Here is a 27,842-nt window from a genome sequence, read left to right on the forward strand (position 1 = left end):
TATAATTAATTAACCGAAGCTACCCACCTGTGTCCCGCTGAGCCGAACAGAAGCTTCAGTGACTTAACTGCAGGTGCAGTTGCTTAACTGACATGTGGCCTGTTGGGCCCACGTGTCAGTCAGCCAACTGCACCAGCAGTTAAGTAGAAGCAGCGTTATTCTCCAGCAGAACTCCCCGACTCCAGTTGCCGCCAAGAAGCTAACCGGTCGTCAATGGTCAACCCGCCTAGCTTAGCTTCAACAGGAGGGTAGTAGCGGTGGCCTTACTAGGACCCGAGCGGTGGCGACCTACCGTGTTCTACTCTTCCTTGTTTTCTGTGTGGCGTGGCCTCGTTGGCAGCGGGGCGGGGCCTCAGCGGAGCCGGCGATGTCCTCTGTCTCGTTGCCGGCGGGCGGCGCCTCAGCGGAGCGGTGGAAATCCTCCCCCGTGTTGCCGGCAGGGTGGGGCCTCGGCTGAGCCGGCGATGTCCTCTGCCTAGTTGTTGGCGGGGCGGGGCCTCCGCGGTGTCCTCTGCCTCGTTGTTGGCGCCGCGGGGCCTCGGCGGAGCAGGGCCTCATCGACGCCAGCGAAGCGGGGCCTCGTCGACGCCAGCGAAGCGGGGACTCGTCGGAGTTGGCATTGACCTCTGCCTCGTCCTCGGTCTCGCCAAACAGCGCCTCGCCCGCTTCATCGCCCTCTTTGCTAGCCTCTTTGTAGGCGGCCGCAGCCTCCGCCACCCACATCCGGTACCGCCAGCGCTCGAGGCCGCCCTTGCGGGCGGAGCGGTACGAGTCGAGTAGCGCCTCTTGCTCCGCCCGCTCCACGGCGATCTGCTCCTCCGCCTGCAGGTACTCCTGGAGGAGATGGTTGTTGTAGGCGGCGTCGGTCTGCGCCTCCCGAAACTGCTCCTGACGCATCTGCCTCACACTGTCCATATATTGGGCACGGGCCTCGCCGATGGTCATGGTGCAATGCACCAGCGAGGATGGCGCGGAGGAGCGGGTTGGCGCCGGATCGTCGACTACCATGTTCTCCATTGGGACGTCGTCGTCCTCCGGCTGCCTGCCGGCCAGCCGGTCGGCAGCAATGGCTGCCATCTCCTTGTGGTTCATCGTCCGCCCGTCCCGAAGAGCGCTGGAGCGCGAGGAAGCCATGGTGGGCAGTAGTGGTGTGGACAGGAGAAAGGGAACGGATGCGGATGACTGGGCAGCAGTTTATATAGCAATGGTGGGCGGGCGGAGGGACGGACGTGTGGCGCCGGAGTAGCCGCCTCGGCAACCGTGTATCATTAATGTGGGCGGCAGATGGACGGACGGACGTCACTTGTGTCGTTTGAAGGCGGAGCAATCGCCTGCACCGGGAAGCGGGGCGGGTGGCGCTGACTGTTTCGGGCGAAAAGCGCACGCGGGCGAGGAGATGACTTTACTTGGAGATGATGACAATGGGGACCCACCAGGTTCATAGCCTCACGTACGCAAGTGCCTCCTTATATATATATATATATATATATATATATATATATATATATATATGTATGTATGTATAAAACTACACTCCCTCCGTCTAGGTGAATAAGTCGTATTAGAAGGTGCATCACGACCTAGGTGCAAGCAGATTGGTGGAAAAGAAGAATATTTCTCTCTTCTAAACACAACATTTAATCACAGCAGTTAAGAGGATGCCTTATTAGCTACCCATGCAGGCCATCGTAATTCATAGCATGCAAAGCGCTTTTATTTCTTGCCTAATAACTGCATGGACGTGTTGCATGCATTGGTCCTTGCCCGAGCAAAAAAAGGGAGGAAAGGGGTTTCCACGGGAGACAACGAGGTAGAGGTGGAAGCGCTCACTGGAGTAATTTATTTTGCTTCCCCCTGGTTTCCTGACATCACGGTCCCACACCATTGTCAACCTATGTAGTAGTCAATAAACGAGAGAATTGCACAAGAAGCGGCCGACAGCGGGGACCAAGCAGCTCGAGCAGTATTTGTGTTTTTGAGGTGTGAGCACTGCAGAGTTTTTCGATGTTTAGCCCAGATATTAATTTTTCTCCTCTGAACAACAATGAAAACATCGCTGCAGGTATTAACTGGGCGGGCTGTGGCCCGTCTAGCCCAGGCCAGATATCCAGCCCAGATATTAATTTTTTTCAAGCTGAAAATGGCTAGCCCAGCTATACTTTTTTTAGGAATACCCAGGCAAGGTCAAGTTGTTATTCTCCGCCCCGCTGGGCTGCAAATCTTTCATAGGAGGGATCCATTAGGCTTAACAAGAAAATGGGTTTTAAGAAATAATAAATGGGATGTAATTATAAAAACTGGGCAGTAACAACTACAAAACAATGCACCAAACACGTGATTACTTTATAAAATATTATTTTTGGATATTGAAAATTTTAATTTCATTAATTGTTGCGAGCGCAATGTTTCGTTGCATTTTTACGTAATATAAATTTATATTGAAATTGTATTTAATCTGACTAGAAATTTCGGGATAAAAATATTTCGGATCCCATCAAAATGTGGGAAATTTTATTGAATTCTGTTTTGAACGGTTGGTTGAAATGGACTGTACTTTTAACAAACTGTAAATGGGCTGTAGTAAATTCCATTAGAATTCAAAAATGGGCTACACATTCTTACAAATCTCAAATGGGCTATAAGTTCTCTACCACACACTTCTGGCCTTACTAAGTTGACGCGTCCCCTAAAAAACAGAGTTGACGCGTATGCAAGGCTTTGTCAACTTATAGTCAACACACGGTTCTAGCAGCAGTGGCCGTTGGATGTCCATCCAATGGATGCCGTGCTTCTTCTTCAATCTCGGATATTCTAGCTTCACCCGCCCAAAAAATGATTCCTCCCCCTGACATCTGGGGCGCACTGTTTCGGAAGCTGACCTGTGGGCCTACTAAGTTGATGTACCAAGGGCTTTGTCAACTTAGTCAATATAAACGATTCTAGCTGCAGTGACCGTACGATGTCCATCCAACGGCCGTAGTGCTTCTTCAACCTCTGCTCTTCTTGCTCCAGCCGCCCAAAGCAGCGCCGGTCGTGCCGCCTGCCCCTGCCTCCCATGGCCGGTTGTGCTGCCGTGGAGACCTCACCACCCCCTACTATTCTCACCACTGGCCAGGCCCTGCGGCGACGGCAGCCTCACACCGCCGCCGAACGAGTGAACCCTCTTACTCATCTCCGCGTGGGCATCCACTGTCGCGTCTTCACTAGCTCCGCGTTGTCCCCTTCCTAGGCCTCGCCGTCGTCCACCGCCCTGGTGCTCTCGGCGCGGCGTGGTCAACGTGGTCAAGGAACGACTTCCATCGGACGTGGACTGTACGTGGAGAGGCTGACAGCTGGGTCCACGGCGGCAGCAAGGAAGTGTCTCCTTATTACGCGGAAAATAATGATTCCTCCACCTGACAGCAGGGACCCACCGGACAGGCCACCGTATTTCGCGAAAAAAATGTTTCCCCCCTGACTGCTGGGACCCACCAGCTATACCTTCGCACGCAAGGAAGTGCGTCCAGGCAAAAAAAAACAATTTGCCCCCCTGAGTGCTGGGACCCACCAGCTAAATCTTCGCACGCAAGGAAGTGCGTCCGGGCAAAAAAAACCAAAACGATTCGCCCCCCTGACTGCTGGGACCCACCAGCTACATCTTCGTAGGCAAGGAAGTGCCTGACAGTCGGGACCCACCTGGTCGAAGTGTACGTAGCATTGTCATTCTGGTCGCGAACGTGTACGTACATATATACTGGTCGATGTAGAGGCGCGCACGTGTCGTAGTAGAGGCGCGTACGTGTCGTAGTAGAGGCGCGCACGTAGCATGTACATGTACGTATAGCGGCCAGGGTGCAAGAAAGAAAATACGGCCACGTATGTACATACGGGCAGGGTCTCGAACGCCTATTCGCGCATACGTACGACCAGGGCTCGTGTACATGGCTGGGTCGGAACGGAGAAACAGCATCGTCGTCGTGTTCATGGGGAGGCAACGGAATGCGTCGTGTTCATGGGGAGGCAACGAAATGCGTCGTGTTCATGGGGAGGCAACGGAATGCGTCATGTTCCTTGGGAGGCAACGGAATGTGTCGTGTTGATCGGGAGGGCTTGGATGGAACAGGCGATGGAAACGAGGCCTCGCGTACTGCACAACGGAGGAAACGGCCTTGTGTTCGACCAGCCACGTTCGAAACGGGATCCTGTTCATCGGGAGGGGTGTGGCGTACCGCAAAACGGAGGAAACGGACTTGTGTTGGAGCGCTACGGTCAAAACGGGGGTCCTGTTCATCGGGAGGGGTGTGGCGTACCACAAAACGGGACTCCACGGGATACTGTTCATCTCCACCGTCGACCCCCTCCAGCCTCCACGAGCTACTGTTCATCCACTATCGACCTCCTCCAGCCTCCACCTGTGACTGTTCATCCACGGGCTCCTGTTCATCCAGCCTCCACCGCGCGCTACTCCACCGGCTACTGTTCAACCAGCCCTCTCCACGGGCTCCTGTTTAACCACCCCTCCACGGGCTATTGTTCATCCTGCCCTCCACCATCTACTGTTCATCCCGCCCTCCACGGGGTGGTCCTGTTCATCCAGCCCTCCATGCGGTCCTGTTCATCCATCCCCAACCGGCTCGATCGATCAGGGTCCTGTTCATCCAGAGGCAACACCACGGGGTCCTGTTCATCCACCCCCACCGGGAACTGTTCATCCAACCCCCCCCCCCCCCCCCCCCCCCCCCGCAACGCTCACTGTTCATCCAATCGATCGGCTTCAGTTAGCAGTAGTAGTGAAGGAATCGCTCGATCGGGTTCAGTGAACAGCCATCGATCGATCGCTCGGGTTCAGTAACGCGTAGCATGTAGTGCAATCGCTCGGGTTCAGTTAGAGCCCAACGCCTCGCTCGGGTTTAGTTAGAGCCAACGCATCGCACACACGCGCGTATGTGTACGAGAGAAACGTGCATCGCTCGGCCCCCGACCTCCCACCGTAACCGGGAACTCCCCAAAATTTTCCTTGCCCTCGTTTCTAGCACGGTTTTTTCCGTCATGGACGGCCCAAAGAATGTAATGCAGCTACGTCTCCGGCCCGCCCAGGACAAAAAGCCAATTTTCTGTAATGATTTTTTGTCATAGAAGTAGGAGCCCACCACATCTATGATGATACCGGGTTTTGTCACAATTATCGTCATAGAAGTGTCATATGTATGACAGAAAAAAAAATGTTCGGCCCAAAATGTCACAGATGTGTCTTTTTTTTGTAGTGTCGCTCTCCACCATGGCCGAGCGCCTTCCTCGCTGCCGCTCGCAGTAGACGCGACCACCATCGCCCGTTCACCTCTCCGACGAGTCCAACAGCTCCGCCTCGCTCCTCTGCTTCGACTACACGGCTGGATCGAGCCCCACAACGCCCACGACGCCGCCGTCTTCCTCCTCTACTCCGACGAGCTTCGTCACCGCTCTTCACCAACTCCGGTGACGCCCCCTCTGCTGCTACTAAACTGTTCACCGGCCTCCGTGTGTGCCGCTCGGTGAGCTCCTCCACCTCCCGCCCCTCTCCGTTAGATTCCTCGCGCACCGTAGCTAGTTTGCCACCGCGCCGTTTTCTGTCCGCCGCCGACGAGCTCGTGGCCGTCGCCACAGCCGTCGTCATGCTCGCCTGAGCCCGACATCGTGCTCCTGTTGCTCACAGGAGCCCAACGTGTACGCGCACAAGCCTTCCCATGCCCCTAGCGCTGGATCAGCTGACGCCTGAACTCCGGCGTCCGCTCCGCCGCTCGCCACCGCTGTCTCCGCCGTTTCCGGCCAAGCCCCCTCCACCATTCGATGTGCCTCGACGCGCTCATCTGCTTGGTCCCAAACGCGCATCGTTCGAACGCCCCGTAGCACAATCCCCGTCCGCGTCCGACCTGCCCGTGCTTCGTCCGTCGCCTGGGCTCATCGCCGACGCCGTCTCCGGTGGTCCCAACTCCGGCCGGCAGCACCACTCGACGCGGCATCAACTCCCCGTTTGAACGCGACCCCCCGCGCCAATTTTGGTGGCCTGTAGCCAAATCCCGCGGCCTCCCTTGCGCCGCCGCCGCGTTTGTGGCCGCCGGCGGCTAAACAGCGATGCCGCTGACGTGGCTGGCCCTGGGGCCAACCCTGGGTCGCTGCAGATGGGTCCCGTGGGCCCTGTTGACCATGTTGACTTGGTCAACATGCTGACTGGGCCGCCCAGTACCACAGACAGATGGGTCCCACCCTTTCATTAACCAAACCACGTTTTCGAATAATTAATTTAATTAGTTTAACCTAATTACCCCGTGACAGGTGGGCCCATTAGGTTAGTTGGCTAATTTAGATTAGTTCTTAACACTGTTAACCCCCCACTGTCATTGACATGTGGGTCCCGGGCGTCAGCTTGACCAGTCAAACGGGTTGGTTGACTGCTGATGTCAGGGTGACGTCATGCTGACGCAATAAGCATTTTTGAATTAAATTGAATCTGTTATTTCTATAAATTGATAAAATCTATAAAAATTCATAGAGGATAAACCGTAGCTCAGATGAAAATGTTTTCTACATAAAAGTTGCTCAGAACGACGAGACGAGTCCGGATACGCAGCCCATTCGTCCGCCACACATCCCTAACATATCGAACACACAACTTTCCCCCTCCGATTCATCTGTCCGGAGACACAAATCACCGGGAATACTTTCCCGGATGTTTTCCCCCTTCGTCAGTATCACCTACTACCACGATTGGGCACCCCTAGCAACGCTCATTGTCATGTCATGCATCATCATGCATATGTTTGCATTATATTTATTGTTTCTTCCCCCTCTTCTCTCGCTAGACTCCGAGATCGACGCCGCTGCTACCCAGTACGACTACGGTGTTGACGACCCCTCCTTCTTGCCAGAGCAACCAGGCAAGCCCCCCCCCCCCTTGATCACCAGATATCGCCTATTCTACTCGCTACTGCTTGCATTAGAGTAGTGTAGCATGTTACTGTTTTCCGTTAATCCTATCCTGATGCATAGCATGTCCTTGCTACTACTGTTGTTACCATTACCTGCAATCCTACATGCTTAGTATAGGATGCTAGTATTCCATCTGTGGCCCTACATTCTTGTCCGTCTGCCTTGCTATACTATCGGGCCGTGATCACTCGGGAGGTGATCACGGGTATATGTTGGGGAACGTAGCATAAATTCAAAATTTTCCTACGTGTCACCAAGATCTATCTATGGAGTCATCTAGAAACGAGGGAGGAGTGGATCTACATACCCTTGTAGATCACGCGCGGAAGCGTTCAAGAGAACGGGGTTGATGGAGTCGTACTCGTCGTGATCCAAATCACCGATGATCCTAGCGCCGAACGGACGGCACCTCCGCGTTCAACACACGTACGGAGCAGCGACGTCTCCTCCTTCTTGATCCAGCAAGGGGGAAGGAGAGGTTGATGGAGATCCAGCAGCACGACGGCGTGGTGGAAGTAGCGGGATTCCAACAGGGCTTCGCCAAGCGTTGCGGGAGGAGGGAGATGTGTCATGGGAGGGAGAGGGAGGCGCCAGGGCTTGGGTATGGTTGCCCTCCCTTCCCCCCACTATATATAGGGCCAAGGGAGAGGGGGAGGGCGCAGCCTTTCCCCTTCCTCCAAGGAAGGGTGCGGCTAAGGGGGGGGAGGAGTCCATCCTCCCCAAGGCACCACGGAGGTGCCTTCCCCCTTTAGGACTCTCCCCTTTTTCTCTTCTCTTGGCGCATGGGCCTCTTGGGGCTGGTACCTATGGCCCATATAAGCTAAGGTGCACCCCCTACAGCCCATGTGGCCCCCTGGGGCAGGTGGCCCCACCCGGTGGACCCCCGGGACCCTTCCGGTGGTCCCGGTACAATATCGGTGACCCCGAAACTTGTCCAAATGGCCGAAATAGCACTTCCTATATATAATTCTTTACCTCCGGACCATTCCGGAACTCCTCGTGACGTCCGGGATCTCATCCGGGACTCCGAACAACTTTCGGGTTACCGCATACTAATATCTCTATAACCCTAGCGTCACCGAACCTTAAGTGTGTAGACCCTACGGGTTCGGGAGACATGCAGACATGACCGAGATGACTCTCCGGTCAATAACCAACAGCGGGATCTGGATACCCATGTTGGCTCCCACATGTTCCACGATGATCTCATCGGATGAACCACGATGTCAAGGACTTAATCAATCCCGTATACAATTCCCTTTGTCTATCTGTACGATACTTGCCCGAGATTCGATTGTCGGTATCCCGATACCTTGTTCAATCTCGTTACAGGCAAGTCTCTTTTACTCGTTCCATAACACATCATCCCGTGATCAACTCCTTGGTCACATTTTGCACATTATGATGATGTCCTACCGAGTGGGCCCAGAGATACCTCTCCGTCACACGGAGTGACAAATCCTAGTCTTGATTCGTGCCAACCCAACAGACACTTTCGGAGATACCCGTAGTGTACCTTTACAGCCACCCAGCTACATTGTGACGTTTGGCACACCCAAAGCACTCCTACGGTATCTGGGAGTTGCACAATCTCATGGTCTAAGGAAATGATACTTGACATTAAAAAAGCTTTAGCATACGAACTACACGATCTAGAGCTATGCTTAGGATTGGGTCTTGTCCATCACATCATTCTCCTAATGATGTGATCCCGTTATCAACGACATCCAATGTCCATGGTCAGGAAACCGTAACCATCTATTGATCAATGAGCTAGTCAACTAGAGACTTACTAGGGACATGGTGTTGTCTATGTATCCACACATGTATCTGAGTTTCCTATCAATACAATTCTAGCATGGATAATAAACGATTATCATGAACAAGGAAATATAATAATAATCAATTTATTATTGCCTCTAGGGCATATTTCCAACAGTATATACTTATATACTTTACATGATACCTGTGGTGACTAAAGTCGGGTCGGCTAGTAGGAGTACCCGCGAGTGATTCACGGATTGGGACCGAAAGGACGTTTGTCCCGACGGCCCTCTAAGTGAACCTTTGTGGCAGAGCGGCAGGGCAGGTTGAGACCACCTAGGTGAGAGGTGGGCCTGGCCCTAGTCGGCATTCGCGATTACTTTAATAACACGCTTAACGAGATCTTGGTATTTGATATGAGTTGGGTCGTTGACCTTATACGCACTAACCGCCACGTGGGACAAGATATGGGCAACCGGTGCCGTGGTATCAGCCGAAGCCTTCGTGACGTCAGCGACTGAGCGGCACGCGCCGGATTGGACTGGAACGCCTGCTAGGCTAGGTCTGCTTCCGGCCGCCCAGGCAACGTGCAGGTGTGCAATGGGCGATGGGCCCAGACCCTTGCGCCATAGGATTTAGACCGGCGTGCTGACCTCTCTGTTGTGCCTAGGTGGGGCTGCGACGTGTTGATCTCCCGAGGCCGGACATGACCCAGGAAAGTGTGCCCGGCCAGAGGGATCGAGCGTGTCGGGTAATGTGGTGCACCCCTGCAGGGAAGTTTATCTATTCGAATAGCCGTGATATTCGGTAACAGGACGACTTGGAGTTGTACCTTAACCTTATGACAACTAGAACCGAATACTCAATAAAACACACCCTTCCAAGTGCCAGATACAACCCGGTGGTTGCTCTCTAACAGGGCGACAAGGAGAGGATCGCCGGGTAGGAGTATGCTATACGATGCTACTTGGTGAACTTACCATCTACTCTCTCCTACATGCTGCAAGATGGAGGTGGCCAGAAGCGTAGTCTTCGACAGGATTAGCTATCCCCCTCTTATTCTAGCATTCTGTAGTTCAGTCCACCGATATGCCCCCTTACACATATACCCATGCATATGTAGTGTAGCTCCTTGCTTGCGAGTACTTTGGATGAGTACTCACGGTTGCTTTTCTTCCTCTTTCCCCCTTTTCCTTTCTTCCTGGTTGTCGCAACCAGATGCTGGAGCCCAGGAGCCAGACGCCACCGTCGACGACGACTCCTACTACACTGGAGGTGCCTACTACTACGAGCAGGACGCTGACGACGACCAGGAGTAGTTTAGGAGGATCCCAGGCAGGAGGCCTGCGCCTCTTTCGTTCTGTATCCCAGTTTGTGCTAGCCTTCTTAAGGCAAACTTGTTTAATTATGTCTGTACTCAGATATTGTTGCTTCCGCTGACTCGTCTATGATCGAGCACTTGTATTCGAGCCCTTGAGGCCCCTGGCTTGTATTATGATGCTTGTATGACTTATTTATGTTTTTAGAGTTGTGTTGTGATATCTTCCCGTGAGTCCCTGATCTTGATCGTACATGTTTGCGTGCATGATTAGTGTACGATTTTATCGGGGGCGTCACAATAATGGAGGTGGACGAACACAAATGCCAGTGCGGGAAGCCTCTCGTCAAAGATGGACACTAGTAGAAAACGGGGCTTTGGTTTAGGCAGGGCAAGCCCATTAGTCCTGGTTCAGTCATGAACCGGGACCCATGGGGGCATTTCGTCCCGGTTCGTTAGCCCAGGGGGCCGGCCGTGGCCTCATGGGCATTGCTCCCGGTTCGTGGTGACCCATTTGTCCCGGTTCTAGGCACGAACCGGGACCAGTGGGCCTCGCTCCTGGCCCACAACCATTGGTCCTAGTTCCAGCCACGAACCGGGACAAATGAGCTGCCTATATATACCCCATCTCCTCGACAGAGCACCCAGCAGTGCTTTGTTTTTTCTGCCCGGTGAGGGGAGGGCATTTGGATGCTCTAGCTCACCTCCAATGCACATAAGGTGTTCGATGAAATGTCTGAGCCACACTAGTTAATCTTTCTCCTCTCGAAACTCGACCTCCGAGCTCCATTTTCCCCAAGATTTGTCTAGGTTTAGCGGTCTGTCATGTCCTGTCCCCGTCTTCACCGCCATCGATCACCCGCGCCGATCTCGTCGCCGGCACCACCGTGGTGAGCCTCTTGTTCTTATCTTCTTTCTGAAAGAAAAAAATCTTACTTCAAATAGATACTTGTCTAATTTTCTTACTTTTATTATTCCTTCTTATTATATAGTGCGATGGTTTTGGTATCCGCCCCCGTCGGCCCTCGTCCTGTCTATGATTCGGATGTGGTATATATCTTTTTATAACTACTTGGTTCATTTATTGTTTATAACAATTATGCCGACCAATGTGACATAGATTTTATTTATCTAGGAGGTGGTTGAACCAAAAATTCCAACCGACCCTATTGTCGAGAGGTTAAATTTAGTTGAAGAAGAAAACAATTACTTGAAGAAAAAATAAAAAAAATTGAGGAGGAGAAGATGATATTGGAGTTGCATGTTGCGGATGTCGTCGATGATCACAAGATCAAGATGGATGCAATGCGGTTGAAGATTATAAAGATTAGAAAATATGCCATTCATACCGAGGCTTGGTATCATTATGCAGTTGGATCAATTGTTACCTTGGTTGCGATTATGATCGCATTTGTTGTTGCATTGAAATGTTTTACATGATTTAAATGTATGGTTTAATTAGATGCTCTGGAGAGCTATATATATGTTGTTCAATGAGAACTATGTGTGTACTTTGGTTTTAATGTGATGATGAACTTCTATTAATTTGGTCATTTATCTATTCAGGAAAGCTATATGTTGCCTTCAATTTCAGGGTCTTATAGCTCAAAATAATCAGTAAATGCATGAAAAATAACAAATGAAGTAAGAAAGGGTTGAAAATTGATGATGTGGCTTTGAATGGTGCATTTTGAACACAGAAAAACTATGGAGTTCGAGTAAGTTCAAAAAAATGAAATCCCTTTGTAACAGACAAGTTATGTATGAAACTCTCATACTTCGAAAGAGATTGTCCGTTTTGTACACAAGTGCATCCAGTTTTTGCCGTAATCCTCTCTACTTTCTTGCACATGTTATGTGGGTGAAATGATGATACCATGCCAACTTTTAACCTTTTCAGAGTTCATTTGAAATGCTTTTCAATTTCAGGGTCTTATAGCTCAGAATAATAAGTAAATGCATGAAAAATAACAAATGAAGTTAGAAAGGGTTGAAAATTGATGATGTGGCTTTGAATGGTGCATTTTGAACACAAAAAACTCCGGACTTCAAATAAGTTCAAAAAAATGAAATCCCTTTGTAACAGACGAGTTTTCGTATGAAACCCTGATACTTCGAAAGAGATTGTCAGTTTTGTACACGAAGTGCATCCAGTTTTTGCCGTAATCCTCTCTACTTTCTTGCACATGCTATGTGGGTGAAATGATGATACCATGCCAACTTTTAACCTTTTCAGAGTTCATTTGAAATGCTTTTCAATTTCAGGGTCTTATAGCTCAAAATAATCAGTAAATGCATGAAAAATAACAAATGAAGTCAGAAAGGGTTGAAAATTGATGATGTGGCTTTGAATGGTGCATTTTGAACACAGAAAAACTCTGGACTTCAAATAAGTTCAAAAAAATAAAATCGCTTTGTAACTAAAATCCCTTTATAAAACTCTAATGGCAAAAGGAATAAACTAAAAAGCTTTTATAATCCTCTAGTATTTTTTGAACTAAAATTATATAAAATTCATGCCACTCAAATTATGAAAGTATTTTCTGTTCAAAACATTAAAGCAGAAAGAAACAAAATAAACTTTAATAAATAAGTAGAAACAAAATGAAATAATATAAATAAGTAGAAACAAAATAAACTTTAATAAATAAATTAAATAAACTTTAATAAATAAGTAGAAACAAAATAAAATAAAATAAAATTTAATACGATAAATAAGTAGAAACAAAATAAAATAAAGAAGTAGAAACAAAATAAACTTTATAAAAGTAAAATAAATAAACTTAAATACAATAAATAAAAATAGCAATAGTAAATTTTTTGTTGTAAGTAGAAACAAAATAAAATAAATAAAGCAACAAAAAAATAAAAAAGTGCCACCTACTGGGCCACCACGGCCTGAATATGACTAGCCAACCATGGGCCAGGATTCAGGCCCGCGGAAGGCCCTGTAGGCCCACAAGCACATCATGACAAATTAGGCCCGCAAGCCTGCAGTTGAGAGGAGCTCGAGATGGTTGGCGCAGCAGCGCTTATAAACCACTCCCGAGCTCTCTCAGCTAGCGAGGTGGGACTAAACTTTCGGCCGCGACGCGGGCAGCACAGGGCCTTTGGTCCCGGTTGGTGCCACCAACCGGTACTAAAGGGGGTGCATTGGTACCGGTTCGTGCCACCAACCGGGACCAAAGGCCGCCGCTTCCCGCCCTTTGGGCTGCCAAAAACTGACCTTGGGTCACGGTTGGTGGCACCAACCGGTACTAAAGGGGAATTGGTACCGGTTTGTGCCACGAACCGGAACCAAAGCTACGTGTATATAAGAAACCACTTGGCAGTTTCTGCAAAAATCACTTCTTCTCCGCCCCGACACCCCCACTCTGCTCCTCGTCGCCATCACCGCCGATCCCTGCCCCGACGCCGTCAGGCTGCTCCACCTCATCGTCGCCGCCGAGCCCTGCCCAGACGCCGTCAGGCTGCTCCGTCGTGTCATCGCCGACGCCGTCGGGCTGCTCCACCTCGCCGTCGCCGCCGCCGTCGCCACTGCCCACTGCCTCGACGTCGCCGCCACTCCCCGCGCCCCTGCTTGTCTCGACGCCGCCCGATGCACGCCCCTGCTCGCCCCAACGCCGCCCGCCGCTCGCCCCTGCCCGCCCCGACGCCTCCCTCTATGAGCACCGCGCGCCCCTGCCGGCCCCGCCGCCGCCGTGCTTTTTAGTTATATATGCTATTTTATATATTTTTTTAGATGTTTTTACATGTTTTTTAGATTTTTCATATATGTACGTATGTATTTTTTACATGTTTTTTGTATGTATGTATGTATGTATGTATGTATGTATGTATTTTTTCAATTGTAATATGCATGATGTTTTAAAAATACATTATTTTAGTACATTAATGTTCTCTGATTTAGTACATTAATTTTAGGTTAGTTTCATTTTTAGAAAAGTTTTATATATTTAGGAAGAAGGAAGAGATGGAAGAAGGAAGAAGAAGAAAAAGTTTTATATGTGCAAAAGTTACATTTTTAGAAAAGTTTTATATATCTAGCTAGGGAGAAGGAAGAAGAAGAAAAAGAAGGAGAGGAAAAAGGAAAATAAGAAGAGGAAGAAAGGAGAAGAAGAGGAGAGGAAGAAGAGGACAAATAAATAAGAAGAGGAAAAAATAAGAAAAAGAAGAGGAGAAGAAGAAAGGAATAGAGGAGAAGAAGAAAAATAGAAAATATTCTATTTTTTTCTTCGATCTTCTCCTCTATTCCTTTCTTCTTCTCCTCTTTTTTTTCTTCTTTTTTTCTTCGATCTTCTCCTCTATTCCTTTCTTCTTCTCCTCTTTTTATTTCTTCTTTGTTTTCTTATTTTTTTATCGGGTATGTCGTTGTCGATATACCCCCTCCCGATAACTTCAACACGAGGGGGGGTCGATATACCCCCTCCCCGCTAACATTATTTTCCCGTGTATGTATGTCGTCGTTGTCGATATAACCCCCTCCCGATAACTTCAACACGAGGGGGTGGTCGATATACCCCCTCCCCGATAACATTATTTTCCCGTGTATGTATATCGTCGAGGACACCCAAACCCTACAAAAAATCGATGTCGAGGCCACTAATATGATTCCTTATTGTGATTAGCTAGCTAGTTCTACGTTTGCCACTAATATATCCATCTATAATGTTTGAATAATAATTGCCATGTTGTAAATATTTGTAGAAACTATGGAGCACACCCGAGACGAAGCAACAAAAGCGATGTAGGGGGACATAATCGCAAAAGGAAGTGATGCCGTCTTGTCGTATCTCAACGACACCGATGGTCTGGAAGGACAGGGTGAAGAAGCGGGCTATGATTATGACGGCTCCGGTGACCCAATGCCGGTGCAAGAAGGAGACCATGATGACGGCTCCGGTGCCAATGCCGGTGCAAGAAGGAGACCGTGATGACGGCTCCGGTGCCAATGCCGGTGCAAGAAGGAGACCGTGATGACGGCTCCGGTGACCGAACCGAGTCCGGCCAGGTATATATATTAGTTAAGCCTGTGCTGACTAGCTAATTGATGCATTCATTGTTTTGGTATATTTACACATATTAATTAACTCTCGTCTTTCTTCTTTTTTCTAGCCCTCCGGATCGAGCACAACTTCGGTAAAGAGACGAGGCCCGAAGAAAAATTTGCGCTCGAATGAAAGGTTTGAGATCATAGAAATCGCGCGCGATGGCATGCCGATTGAACCCATCCAGACAAAGGAAGCATTTGCTGCTCAGTGCGGGGTTCTGGTTAGGGACAAGATCCCGATCAGCATCCACCAATGGTTAAAGCCGGCTAAAGAAGACCCTGAGGTGTCTTATGTCTCCGATATGCAGAAAGATGATCTTTGGACCATGCTGAAGGCAAATTTCACCCTACCACCAGAGGAGGATCCGGAGAAGCCAGTTAAAGAGCAATTGATCAAGTCTCATGCTCTTAAGAAGATGGCAGAACTATTCAGGAGGTGGAAGAATGAGCTGAAAAAATTTGTTGACAGAGAAGAGACACCAGAATTCAAAGGCCGGTATGAGAAGATCAGAGATCACTGACCCGCATTTGTGGCCCACAAGACATCGGAAAAGAGTAAGAAGATGTCAGTGACAAACAAGAAGAATGCTGCGAAGAAGAAGCATCACAATCGCACGGGGTCAGGTGGCTACCTCAAAGCCCGGCTGTTGTGGGCCAAGGCTGAGAATGACCTGCTTGGTAAAGGGGTCGAACCAGAGACATTGAGATGGCCAGACCATTGTCAGACTTGGTTCTTTGGGGTTGGCGGAACCTTGGATCCTGTAACACGGAAGTGCGTTTGGACGGACGAGCAACTGAGAATACCCGTCGCGAAGCTTCAGGAGTTGTAGGATAGAAAGTATGTCTAGAGGGGGGGTGATTAGACTACTTGACCAAATAAAAACTTAACCTTTTCCCAATTTTAGTTCTTGGCAGATTTTAGCTATTGTAGGACAAGTCAAGCAATCATCACACAATTCAAGCAAGCATGCAAAGAGTATATTGGCAGCGGAAAGTAAAGCATGCAACTTGCAAGAATGTAAAGGGAAGGGTTGGAGAATTCAAACGCAATTGGAGACACGGATGTTTTTCCCGTGGTTCGGATAGGTGGTGCTATCCTACATCCACGTTGATGGAGACTTCAACCCACAAAGGGTAACGGTTGCGCGAGTCCACGGAGGGCTCCACCCATGAAGGGTAACGGTTGCGCGAGTCCACGGAGGGCTCCACCCACGAAGGGTCCACGAAGAAGCAACCACCCACAAAGGGTCCACGAAGAAGCAACCTTGTCTATCCCACCATGGCCATCGCCCACGAAGGACTTGCCTCACTAGCGGTAGATCTTCACGAAGTAGGCGATCTCCTTGCCCTTACAAACTCCTTGGTTCAACTCCACAATCTTGTCGGAGGCTCCCAAGTGACACCTAGCCAATCTAGGAGACACCACTCTCCAAGAAGTAACAAATGGTGTGTAGGTAATGAACTCCTTGCTCTTGTGCTTCAAATGATAGTCTCCCCAACACTCAACTCTCTTTCATAGGATTTGGATTTTGTGGAAAGAAGATTTGAGAGGAAAGCAACTTGGGGAAGGCTAGAGATCAAGATTCATATGGTAGGAATGGAATATCTTGGTCTCAACACATGAGTAGGTGGTTCTCTCTCAGAACATATGAGTTGGAATTGTGTATGTGTTCTGATGGCTCTTTCCACGAATGAAGAGGAGGTGGAGGGGTATATATAGCCTCCACACAAAATCCAACCATTACACACAGTTTTCCAATCTCGGTGGGACCGAATCAACAAACTCGGTCGGACCGAAAAGGTAAACCTAGTGACCGTTAGAGATTTTCGGTGGGACTGACATGCAACTCGGTAGGACCGATATGGTTAGGGTTTGGGCATAACGTAATCTCGATGAGACCGATTACACAAACTCGGTGAGACCGAATTTGGTAATTAGCTAACCAGAGAGTTGGTCAGGCAAACTCGGTGGGACCGATTTGCTCTTTCGGTGAGACCGAAAAGTTACAAAAAGGAAACACTGAATTTACATTGCAATCTCGGTGGGACCGATCCGCTCTTTCGGTGAGACCGAAAAGTTACGAAAGGAAAACAGAGAGTTTGCAATCCCATCTCGGTGAGACCGAGATCCCTATCGGTAGAACCGAATTGCTAGGGTTTGGCAGTGGCTTATGACAAGTGAAACTCGGTGGCGCCGGATAGAAAGAATCGGTAGGACCGAGTTTGGCTTAGGGTTTAGGTCATATGTGGATATGGGAAAGTAGTTGAGGGTTTTGGAGCATATCACTAAGCACATGAAGCAAGAGGCTCATTAAGCAACACCTCATCCCTCCTTGATAGTATTGGCTTTTCCTAAAGACTCAATGTGATCTTGGATCACTAAAATGTAAAATGAAGAGTCTTGAGCTTTTGAGCTTGAGCCAATCCTTTGTCCTTAGCATTTTGAGGGTTCCACTTTCAAATCCATGCCATGTCAATCATTGAGCTTTCCTGAAATAGTCATCTTGGAATAGCATTAGCTCAATGAGCTATATGTTGTTATGAATTACCAAAACCACCTAGTGATAGTTGCACTTTCAGGAGTATATCGAGGCGGCGCAGCAAGGGACGTTCGTTCCAGACAGAGAGAACGACGAGCTCACAATGGCCCTCGGGAATCCTGAGCACCCTGGACGGACACGAGGCATGCCAGCCTCCATTCCGGTGGAAGGCTGGGTTTCCGGACGCAGGCGGTTACAAATGCCATGAGAGGAGGAAGAAAGTGGAGCATACCCAACTGCAGGCGTTGCACGCAAGGGTACAAGCGATAGAGGAACGAGAAGCAAATCGCAGCAAACGAACTGCCGAAGCTTCCCCCGAAGCTACCCCGCCATCTCAGCGGAGAAGCAGCGTGGCTTCCACCGAGCTGCTTACGACGCAATGGATGAAATTCAAAGTCGAGGCGGCTATTGGCTCTGTTTTACCTATTGAACCTGGCGCAACCTACCACTGCCGGCCGATTCCAGAAGGATATGCTAGGGTGATGGTGGATGAAATAACGGACGAATTTGATGACCTCGAGCTTGACCACCCTACCGGTGAAGGGGAGACTCGCCTGGGTTCTTCTCTGAAGACTCCATGCCTATGGCGGAAGGAGCTCATCAACCTGCCGAACTGGACGCCTCCGCCTCCTCCTCCTCCTCCTCCTCCTCCTCCGGCGAGTCAGGGCACTCCGCCTCCTCCTCTGGCGAGTGATCAGGGCACTCAGCCTCCTTCTCCGGCGCGTGGCGGCACTCCGCCTCCTTCTCTGCCTGCACCGGCGTGCCCGAGCAGCCAGCCTCCTCCTTCTCCACCTCGCCAGCAAGGGCGGAAGAGATCCGCTGCCGCTTCGGCTGCTCCGGATCATCGTAGTCCTTCTCCTCTGCCTCGTAAGCAAGCACGAAAGAAGACAGCCGCAGCCGCTCCGTCTGCTCCGGCGTCTAGCAGTACAGCCAGAGGCGGGAGGCAATACATATTCGGTCCATCTCTCAAGCCTCTAGAGAAGTTACCATATGAGAAGACCGAACAGGAAAACGCAAAGATCTGTCAAGCCCAAGTGAAGGATTTCTTTGAAGGGGTGAAAGCAAAGAAACATCCACCTCCGAAGGAGAAGATAGATCCGGTGAAATTAAAGCGTACTATCGATACCCTGAAGAAACCACCACCTTCTCCGCCGGAAAACAACTATGAGCGCATTACTGAAAAGGCATATAAGGAAGCGGAGCGGTCGGGAAGTACTGTCAGTGATCGAAGGTTAGCAGAACGACGAGCTGGGAAAAAAATTGCCCAGCTCGGCGAACAAGCGAACCAATCGTGCCCCCCGCTCAAGGTGTCTAGCGATATCGTCGCTAATGATCAGAGGATGGTGCCCGGTTATACCAATCTTGATGATTACCTGCCCGGCGATGTACATTACGATTTCTTGGAGGTGGACGAACACAAATACCATTACGGGAAGCCTCTCGTCAAAGATGAAAAATCTCTAACAACGATGATGCGAAAATTCCATGATTGGTACATGAAAACCTGCAGAGAGTCTGGGGGGACGAATACTTTGTATCTGAGAGTTAAAGAGGAGTATGACCTCGTTGGAATTGATGTGTTGTCTGTTCTGAGGAGTTCTTTCAGTTTTTCAATCAAAAGGCCCTCGATAAATTAACGGTCACTTGCTACTGTCTGTAAGTACTACTACTGTCATTAAGTCTCTATATATAGATCAGCTCTTTCATTGCATGTATTTATAATTATCATCACTATATTATGCAGATTAAAGATCGTCGAGTGCAGAAAAGCAGAAATGTATGATATTGGGTTCATTAACCCAAATCTCATAGATGAATTTCAGGTTAAAAAGAGCACCAAAGATGTCGAGGCCAACTTGCTCAAATCATTGGTAATAAATCAAAACAAAGATACCATACTCTTTCCTTACAACTTCAAGTGAGTGTTACTGTCTTGTGCATATTCAGTTTCCCTTATTACTCGAGGTTATAGTAATGTAATCGATGAGTTATGCATGTGTGCGCAGCTTCCACTATATTCTCATGGAGATTAAGCTTGAGCAGGGTCTAGTAACCGTCTTAGACTCGAGACGAAAAGATCCTGAGACCTATGCGGGCATGACTAAAATGCTCAAGAAGTAAGTTCAATCGATCATTATCGCATCATATCGGCAACTTTTTGTTCATTTCCTGATATCAAGTAATTGTTTTCTTTGTCTCGCAGGGTTTGGAGACTATTCACCACACAAGCTCCAGGACTGCCGGGGGAGCTGCGATTTACCCGAAAGTAAGTACTACTGGCTAGCTAGTTCCGCGCATCTCCCGTTGATTCTAGCTACTTTCATCAATGCCATTTATAATGCTCCATTATTAGTTTGATTGACCTCTATTTCTCGTAAAGTTCTTGTGGCAGGAACCCGGGAATAATTACTGTGGATACTACGTTTGCAAGTTCATCTACAATGCGACGGCCAAGAATAAGCGGGGCTACTCTAAAAGACAATATGAAGTGCGTAAGCAATAATATTCAAAATTTCATTTTATTACCATCATTTGTGTTGAGTTTCATTCATATATATGTATTGACCCCTTCTTCAAATTAGATGTGGCAGATGCGGGATTAACTCCTACCACAAGATCGCATGAAAGCAATTCAAGAGGAATTGGCGAGATTCTTTCTTGATCACGTCATCAATAAAGCCGGAGAATACCATGTGGAAATTGAGTTCAGATATTAGGGGATTGTAAGAGATCTTATATTGTATATATGTAGTCAGTGCGTCAGATAGATATACGAATACTTGTTGTTCGACCAATCTCTCGGAGAAGGAGAGGTCGATATCACTTCTCTCTGTATGCATATGTTCACGACGATCTTCTGTACTTAATGGTTTCCTTCATTAATTTGCTTACTAGCTATAGCGTGTCAAGTCCTCTCTATACGTATAGTACGTAGCGTCGACCAAGCACGGAGATAAGAGAGGACACTTCTCTCTATTAGCTAGCTAACACAATATACGAAACACATAAATTAACCCTACAACCCCCCCCCCCCCCCCCCCCCGCGCCCTTCAGAAAAGAAAAAGAAAAACCCTAGTCACTGAACTGCTGACGCGTGGTAGCTTATTGGTCCCGGTTGATGCTACCAACCGGGACAAAAGGCCCCCCTGCCATGGCAAGCCGCGGCGGCCACGTGGAGCCCCATCTGTCCCGGTTGGTATAAGAACCGGGACTAAAGGTATAGAGTTTTAGTACCGACCCTTTGGTCCCGGTTCCCGAATCGGGACAAACGGGCCTTATGAACCGGGACAAATGACCTTTTTTCTAGTAGTGCATGCACAGGTACGTAAAGTCTCCACACGCATGGATCAGGAGTTCTACAGCGACCGATGTTGTGCGTTCATGTCAGATGCATGTAAGATGCCCAGGTGCTTTGCATGTGTGGGCCTGCCTGTAGCGTGGCCTCCATTACTAGCATTTTTCGCACACTAACAACCTTTTATTGGACCTGTGTCGTTCATAAACATGGCTCTCAATCATTTCGTTTCACTTTGCTTGTGTGCCTCCCCTCTTTTCTTCTTGATTAATTGCTTTTCATCTGGATCCAATTCAACGATCTTACCAACGGCCATGCCTATGAGCACATACGAGCTGAAGGACAAAGCCGCAAATCCGATGCAACGCTCAAGTACATTTAGCAATCGCGTGTGGCGCCTGCATGGTTGGGTTCAGATGAGATAACTTGTTAACTCCACAGAAATCTTGTAAAGAGAAGATGATCATACATACCATGTGGTGTCCCAGGGTCTAGGATCCACTTGCATGGCGAGCTCCTCGCGCAGCCGACTGAAATTTTTGCCTGCCCTGCCAGGGATATTGTAGGTCCTTTGCGCGTGCAAAACCTTATCGTACAACTCCTCTCTCATGTTATGGATCTCTGTCAGGAGTTTCTCCCGATCTTCACCGCCCTGCTTTGCAGATTGCAGTACAGTGTAAGATGAGTTCCTACATAACTGATCATGCAACGGGAAAATAGTAGTACTAGCTGGTCCATGGATCAAAGCATTTAGAAACGGGGTTTTGCTACTCGGTCCTCGGATTATGCATCTTGTCAGATCGAAAACAATTGTTATTTTTTTCATTTTTCTTGAGGAAACACAGGAACTGGATTCAATTTTGAGATGCCCTGGCTGTTTGGTGAAACATTGAGGTTGATTATCGAACGAGCTATTAGCACAACATATGCTAGGTTGCAGAAACAATTGCACAAAAAATATATGAAATTGGTGAGCCGACGGGGGTAAAGTACCTTGGCCGCCGTCACATTGGTGTCCGCGGCAGCAGAAGCGGAGGACGTGGTCGACCTAGCCCGGTCGACCTCGGAGAGCCTCGGGAAGAGCCGGCGTTGAGCCTTCTCCACAGCCACCGCCGGCGTCTGGCCACCGCCGACGAGCCTCCTCGCCGCGACTCGAAGCGCCGCCATCGGTAGTCGCCTGCGAAATAGCACGGAATTTGCGGCGTGCACCTGTTCTTCTTCTCTGATATAGGCTAGGGTTCCTCCGTCGCTCGCCAACTCCGATCCGTCCGATGGGGAGCCAAAATGCCGTGATTTCATTCCCCCGCAAAAAAAACAAAAACAAAAAACAAATGCCGTTCTTTCTTTCTTCTCTTTCCTTTATCCATCGTCATCCAATGAATGAACGTGGCCCGCCGCCCCGCTAGCAAGGCCCAGCCCACGGGCAGAACGCCACTCCCCTTAAGCCCAGTTGGTTTTTCTCTCCCTTTCTTTTTTCTTAATTTCGTCATTAAAGTCTGTAAACATTTTATAAAATTCGTGACCATTTTTTATTCCATGATTTTTTAATTATGGTGAACGTATTTTTAAAATCCATAAAAAAATTAAAACCCCACAGTATATTTTAATTCATGAACTTTTTCAAATTTCTCAAAATCAGGTAAACGTGCTTTCCCAAGTTATGATATGCCAGTTTTCAAATGAGATCTATGTAGGTATCGGTATGGTGCAGGTCCAAATGGTCAATCTAGATTCATTGTCAGTGCAGTCTTGACGTGATGTGGTTTCTTGTTTGTCGGTCAGAGATGGTATAGCCCTAGCTCGCGGAGCCCGTACCATGTGTATGCCGTATGCATATGCCTTTTTTTGAACAATATGCATATGCCTTCTGGTATGCGTGATGCTTTGCTAACAGAGTTTAACATGGCAAAAAAAGGAAGTACTCAGCATAAAAGTTCTTCATCTCGTCGAAACGAACAAATTCAAAATTTGGGCGCCCGACCCAGACATATAATGATACTTGTCTTGCGTGTGGCATGAGCAATTTGGCCCTTAAGATGGCCTTAAATCAAAAACTCGTCAACATGAAAATTGTTTGCCTCATCGAAACAACAAGATTTGCTTTTGCGGTCATCTCCATACAAGGTAATTTGCAAACTCGATCAACATGGCAATACATATACATCCTGGAGGCATATGTTGGTATAGCGGGGCAGATATTGGCTCCAAGACAGCTTCAAACAGAAAAGTGTTCAACATCAAAGTTCTACGCCTCGTCGAAGCGGCCAACTTTGTCTTTTGAATAATCTCAATCTAAACTCAAGCGTAATCACCACAACCAATACAAAGTGCCAGATTTTTTATCTTCGCAAAATTTCACACCCACTTGTCCGAATTAAGGTAGGTTTAGAGATTTTGACCCATATTGGAGTATTTTTCTTATGCATGAAGTACAGTCGCCTCTTATAGAGGCGAGGACCAATTGAATTACAGCTCACAAACGCTAACGCATATACTCATTATGTCATCTACAATTTGTCTCTCCCTCATTCTCCATGTTGGAGAGCAGCCAATTCCAAGGCTCTAGGGGCAGTTGAACCAACCTAGGGCAGTACTTAGACGTCGGGGTCCCTCCCGGGCGTGTGGGGTTTGGGATTTCAAAAAGTTCTCATCGACGTGTCTTGCGAATCGTGCTCCCGGCAAGACTCCTCTGGTGACATTGTCTTGCCTATCACGCTCGACATCGGGGATACACGGTGATGTGTTCATGTGTGAACAATATTTTTGTGCAAATCCGCTGGGACTAATGATCAAGAATCATCATCATCCATCATGTCCTATGATGAGCTTCCAAGCTCCACAGAAGTCAATGCCAATAACATCATCATACCTAGTCTTGAGGAATTATCGGAGGATCATCGCCAAGCTTATGAGGCATACAATACAAGAAGGCGTGTGAAGAGAAGGAATTGCAGGACTCTCTTGCAAAATTCAAAACGGTCCGTCAAGGCAACATCACTTCAGTTGGAGATATCTCTCCACGAAGAGCAGGTTACACCCTTTGTGATTAGTGCCTTCCGTCCCGAGCAAGCAGTTGCAATTATTAATCCCAATACTCATAATAGTGATATTAAGTATGAACCTTACATGGAAAATATTGATGCTAAAAAGATACACCTCAATCATATAGTGGTAATGTTGGTGCACCTGCTAGCGTAGAAAACCCTAATTTTACTCTGCCTTTCATCTACACCTCCCACATTGTTGCATATTATCCTAGACAAAAAAACTAAATTGTGGCTACACCTATTAGTCCTATCATGAGTGTGCCAAATTCGATGGCAATGCCGAACCAAACACTACCTAGCAGTGCAAACATTATTTGCTTGTTGTCGAATTATGGTTTGACATACACACCACAAGTTACACCTGGAACTAGTAATCATCTTCCTCCTATTACATCAATCCAAGTGACATTGGCCACTTTGTACAATGTTCTAGCTAATCTTAGGGAGGAGATGGATACGATGTTTTTATAAAATTATGGAAGTGGGTTACTGAGGAATCAATTTTATCAAAAGCCTTATTTGGAGTATTTTGACGCAGTTCAGTCATGGGAACATCTTAGTGCTACCTCTTGAGCTTGCGTTGGATTTCCCCGAAGAGGAGAGGATGATGCAGCAAAGTAGCGTAAGTATTTCCCTCAGTTCTTGAGAACCAAGGTATCAATCCAGTAGGAGGCAACGCACAAGTCCCTCGCACCTGCACAAAACAATATCTCAACGCAACCAACGCGATTAGGGGTTGTCAATCCCTTCTCGACAAGTGAGATGTGATAGATAGGATAGATAATATTTTTGGTATTTTTGGTATAAAGATGCAAAGTAAAAAGTAAAAAGGCAAAGTAAAAACAAAGCAATAATAAAGTGATAGAGATTGATATGATGAGAATAGACCCGGGGGCCATAGGTTTCACTAGTGGCTTCTCTCGAGAGCATAAGTATTTCTATGGTGGGTGAACAAATTACTGTTGAGCAATTGACAGAATTGAGCATAGTTATGAGAATATCTAGGTATGATCATGTATATAGGCATCACGTCCGATACAAGTAAACCGACTCCTGCCTGCATTTACTACTATTACTCCACTCATCGACCGCTATCCAGCATGCATCTAGAGTATTAAGTTAAAAATAAAGTAACGCCTTAAGCAAGATGACATGATGTAGAGGGACAAATTCATGCAATATGATATAAACCCCATCTTGTTATCCTCGATGGCAATGATACAATACGTGCCTTGCTGCCCCTTCTGTCACTGGGAAAGGTCACCGCAAGATCGAACCCAAAGCTAAGCACTTCTCCCATTGCAAGAACTACCAATCTCGTTGGCCAAACAAAACAGATAATTCGAAGAGACTTGCAAAGATAACCAATCATACATAAAAGAATTCAGAGAAGATTCAAATATTATTCATAGATAGACTTGATCATAAACCCACAATTCATCGGTCTCAACAAACACACCGCAAAAAGAAGATTACATCGAATAGATCTCCACGAGAGAGGGGGGGGGACATTGTATTGAGATCCAAAAAGAGAGAAGAAGTCATCTAGCTAATAACTATGGACCCGAAGGTCTGAGGTAAACTACTCACACTTCATCGGAGGGGCTATGATGATGTAGAAGCCCTCCATGATGACGGCCTCCTTCCGGCGGAGCTCCAGAATAGGCCCCAAGATGGGATCTCGCGGATACAGAAAGTTGCGGCGGTGGAATTAGGTTTTTGGCTCCTATTCTGATAGTTTGGGGTACGTAGGTATATGTAGGAGGAAGAGGTACGTCGGTGGAGCTTCGAGGGGCCCACGAGGCAGGGGGCGTGCCCCCCACCCTCGTGACCGCCTCTCCTGTTCCTTGGCGTAGGGTCCAAGTCTCCTGGATCACGTTCGGTGAGAAAATCACGTTTCCGAAGGTTTCATTCCGTTTGGACTCCGTTTGATATTTCGTTTCTTTGAAACACTGAAATAGGCAAAAAACAGCAATTCTGGGCTGGGCCTCCGGTTAATAGGTTAGTCCCAAAAGTAATATAAAAGTGAATAATAAAGCCCAATATAGTCCAAAACAGTAGATAATATAGCATGGAGCAATCAAAAATTATAGATACGTTGGAGACGTATCAGTTAGTCATGGGAAAAGCCATATTAGTAAGTTTGTTCCTGGTGGTCCACAGGGTCCAACACATGGCAGAAAAACCAAACCAAAAGGGTCTTTTGAGTTGTCCTGCCAAGGAGCTTGGCAAGGGTCTTAGCTCCACAAAGCTAGACGAGGCCCAAGACGCATGCAACCACTCTCTGAAACAACTCCAGAATAACCGAGCAAGAGGACACTGAAATATAATGTGATCAGAGTTCTCAACCAAACCATGCAAATCACAAAATTTAGAACCAGAGCCATTCCATTTTTGGATTTGGTTAGCTGCAGGCAAATGGCCCCGCATGGCCTGCCACATGCAAACTAAGGGCAATGTCAGCCTTCCAAACTCCGTTAAACCTCAAGACAATCGGTCCACTCATCAACTTGCAATATTATAGATACTTAACCAAAAAACAGCCAGAAGAAGAATGGGGCCACGTCACCACGTCCACGGACTCCGAGAGCGCAGGGAAGATAGCAACAAGGCGGTGCCAATCATCCAACTCTACAAGAGAAAACATCCTACGGAAACTAAAGACCCAGTTCCAAAAAAGAGCTCCATGATGGAGATCTCAGGGGAAGAAACACAAGAGGAAAGAGAGGGGAAAGCCACAGAAAGGGGGGTCGTCTCTGGCCCACCAATCCAACCAAAAACAAATCGAGGCGCCATTCCCAACAAAGAACTTAACAAGGGATCTAAATTGTCACGAACAATGGCCAGCTGGCCTGAAAACTGGGATCCCCCATTCACCAAGGCAAGCAGATGGCTAGAATTAGAGAAGCACTTAGCTTTGAGAATTTGCAGCCGTAGAGCCCTAGGATCAGAATTAAAGATATGCCACCACCACTTAATAAGGAGACACTTGTTCATAACCGTGGTGTTGATGATGATGTCCAACCCCCAATGTTCTTAGGTCGACACATAACTTTTCACTTCACCATCCTATTCTAGTAAAATCCACTCCTATGCTTATCAAAGCCAGCATGAGTACCCTCCGGGAGCTGGTAGAACCCCATAGAGAACATTGGCAAGGAAGAGAGACGGCGTTAATAAGGTAGACTCTACCAGTGGGCGAATTATAACGACCCCTCCAAGGCACAGTTTTGTTCCCAACCATGAGAACAGAGAAAGCAAAACCCTTAGAATACAATTTGAAAGGAGAGATAGGGAGCCCGAGATATTTGAAGGGGAAGGATCCCAGGTTGCAGTTGAGCAGAGTAGACACCCTACTTTCTTCCTCATCTGAAGCACCAATCAATCTTAGAAAAAAAATCTTAAGGTCAGACGGGTCTTCAAAGCAAAGTAGGAGGATTTGAGATTGGCAATGCACGTATCAATGTTTTCGACCATAATTATAGTATCATCAACATATTGAAGATGAGAGATGCCAGAAGGGATAATGTGTGAGATAACCATTGAAATATGTTCCGCGGCCGCAACACGATTTAAGATATAGGAGAATGCATCTACAATGAAATTGAAGAGTAAGGGGAAATAGGGTCGCCTTGTCTAAGACCACATCAAAACAAGGTCCAACAACCCTGTTGACACCGTAGTATGGCCCCCACAAACCATCTTTATCAAGTGGTGCACTTAGGCACCATCAAAGCCCATGGCTAGGAGGTAGGAGCACGTCACGAAGAAAAGGCCAGCTAAACAAACCGTGCGCCTTTTCAAAATGTAGCTTAAGAATAATAGCATTATTGTTCCTAGACCTCAAATCATGAACAATCTCATGAATGCTAAGAATCCCATC

At 47.8% G+C, this 27,842-nt stretch overlaps 1 protein-coding gene across 1 annotated transcript; it reads right to left on the reverse strand.

The window, feature by feature from the left end:
• Nucleotides 1-20,870: 20,870 nt before the first annotated feature.
• LOC123182371 (uncharacterized) lies at nucleotides 20,871-22,156 on the reverse strand. The gene is made up of 3 exons (XM_044594917.1): nucleotides 21,906-22,156; nucleotides 21,386-21,564; nucleotides 20,871-21,310 (listed from the first exon to the last, which is right to left on the reverse strand). Exons 1-3 carry the CDS (start codon nucleotides 22,077-22,079, stop codon nucleotides 21,133-21,135), a joined length of 531 nt encoding a protein of 176 aa, XP_044450852.1. The 5' UTR covers nucleotides 22,080-22,156; the 3' UTR covers nucleotides 20,871-21,132.
• Between the last annotated feature and the right edge of the window lie 5,686 nt (nucleotides 22,157-27,842).

The sequence above is a fragment of the Triticum aestivum genome, chromosome 1A (genome assembly GCF_018294505.1).
Source record: "Triticum aestivum cultivar Chinese Spring chromosome 1A, IWGSC CS RefSeq v2.1, whole genome shotgun sequence".
NCBI classification, from domain to species: Eukaryota; Viridiplantae; Streptophyta; class Magnoliopsida; order Poales; family Poaceae; genus Triticum; species Triticum aestivum.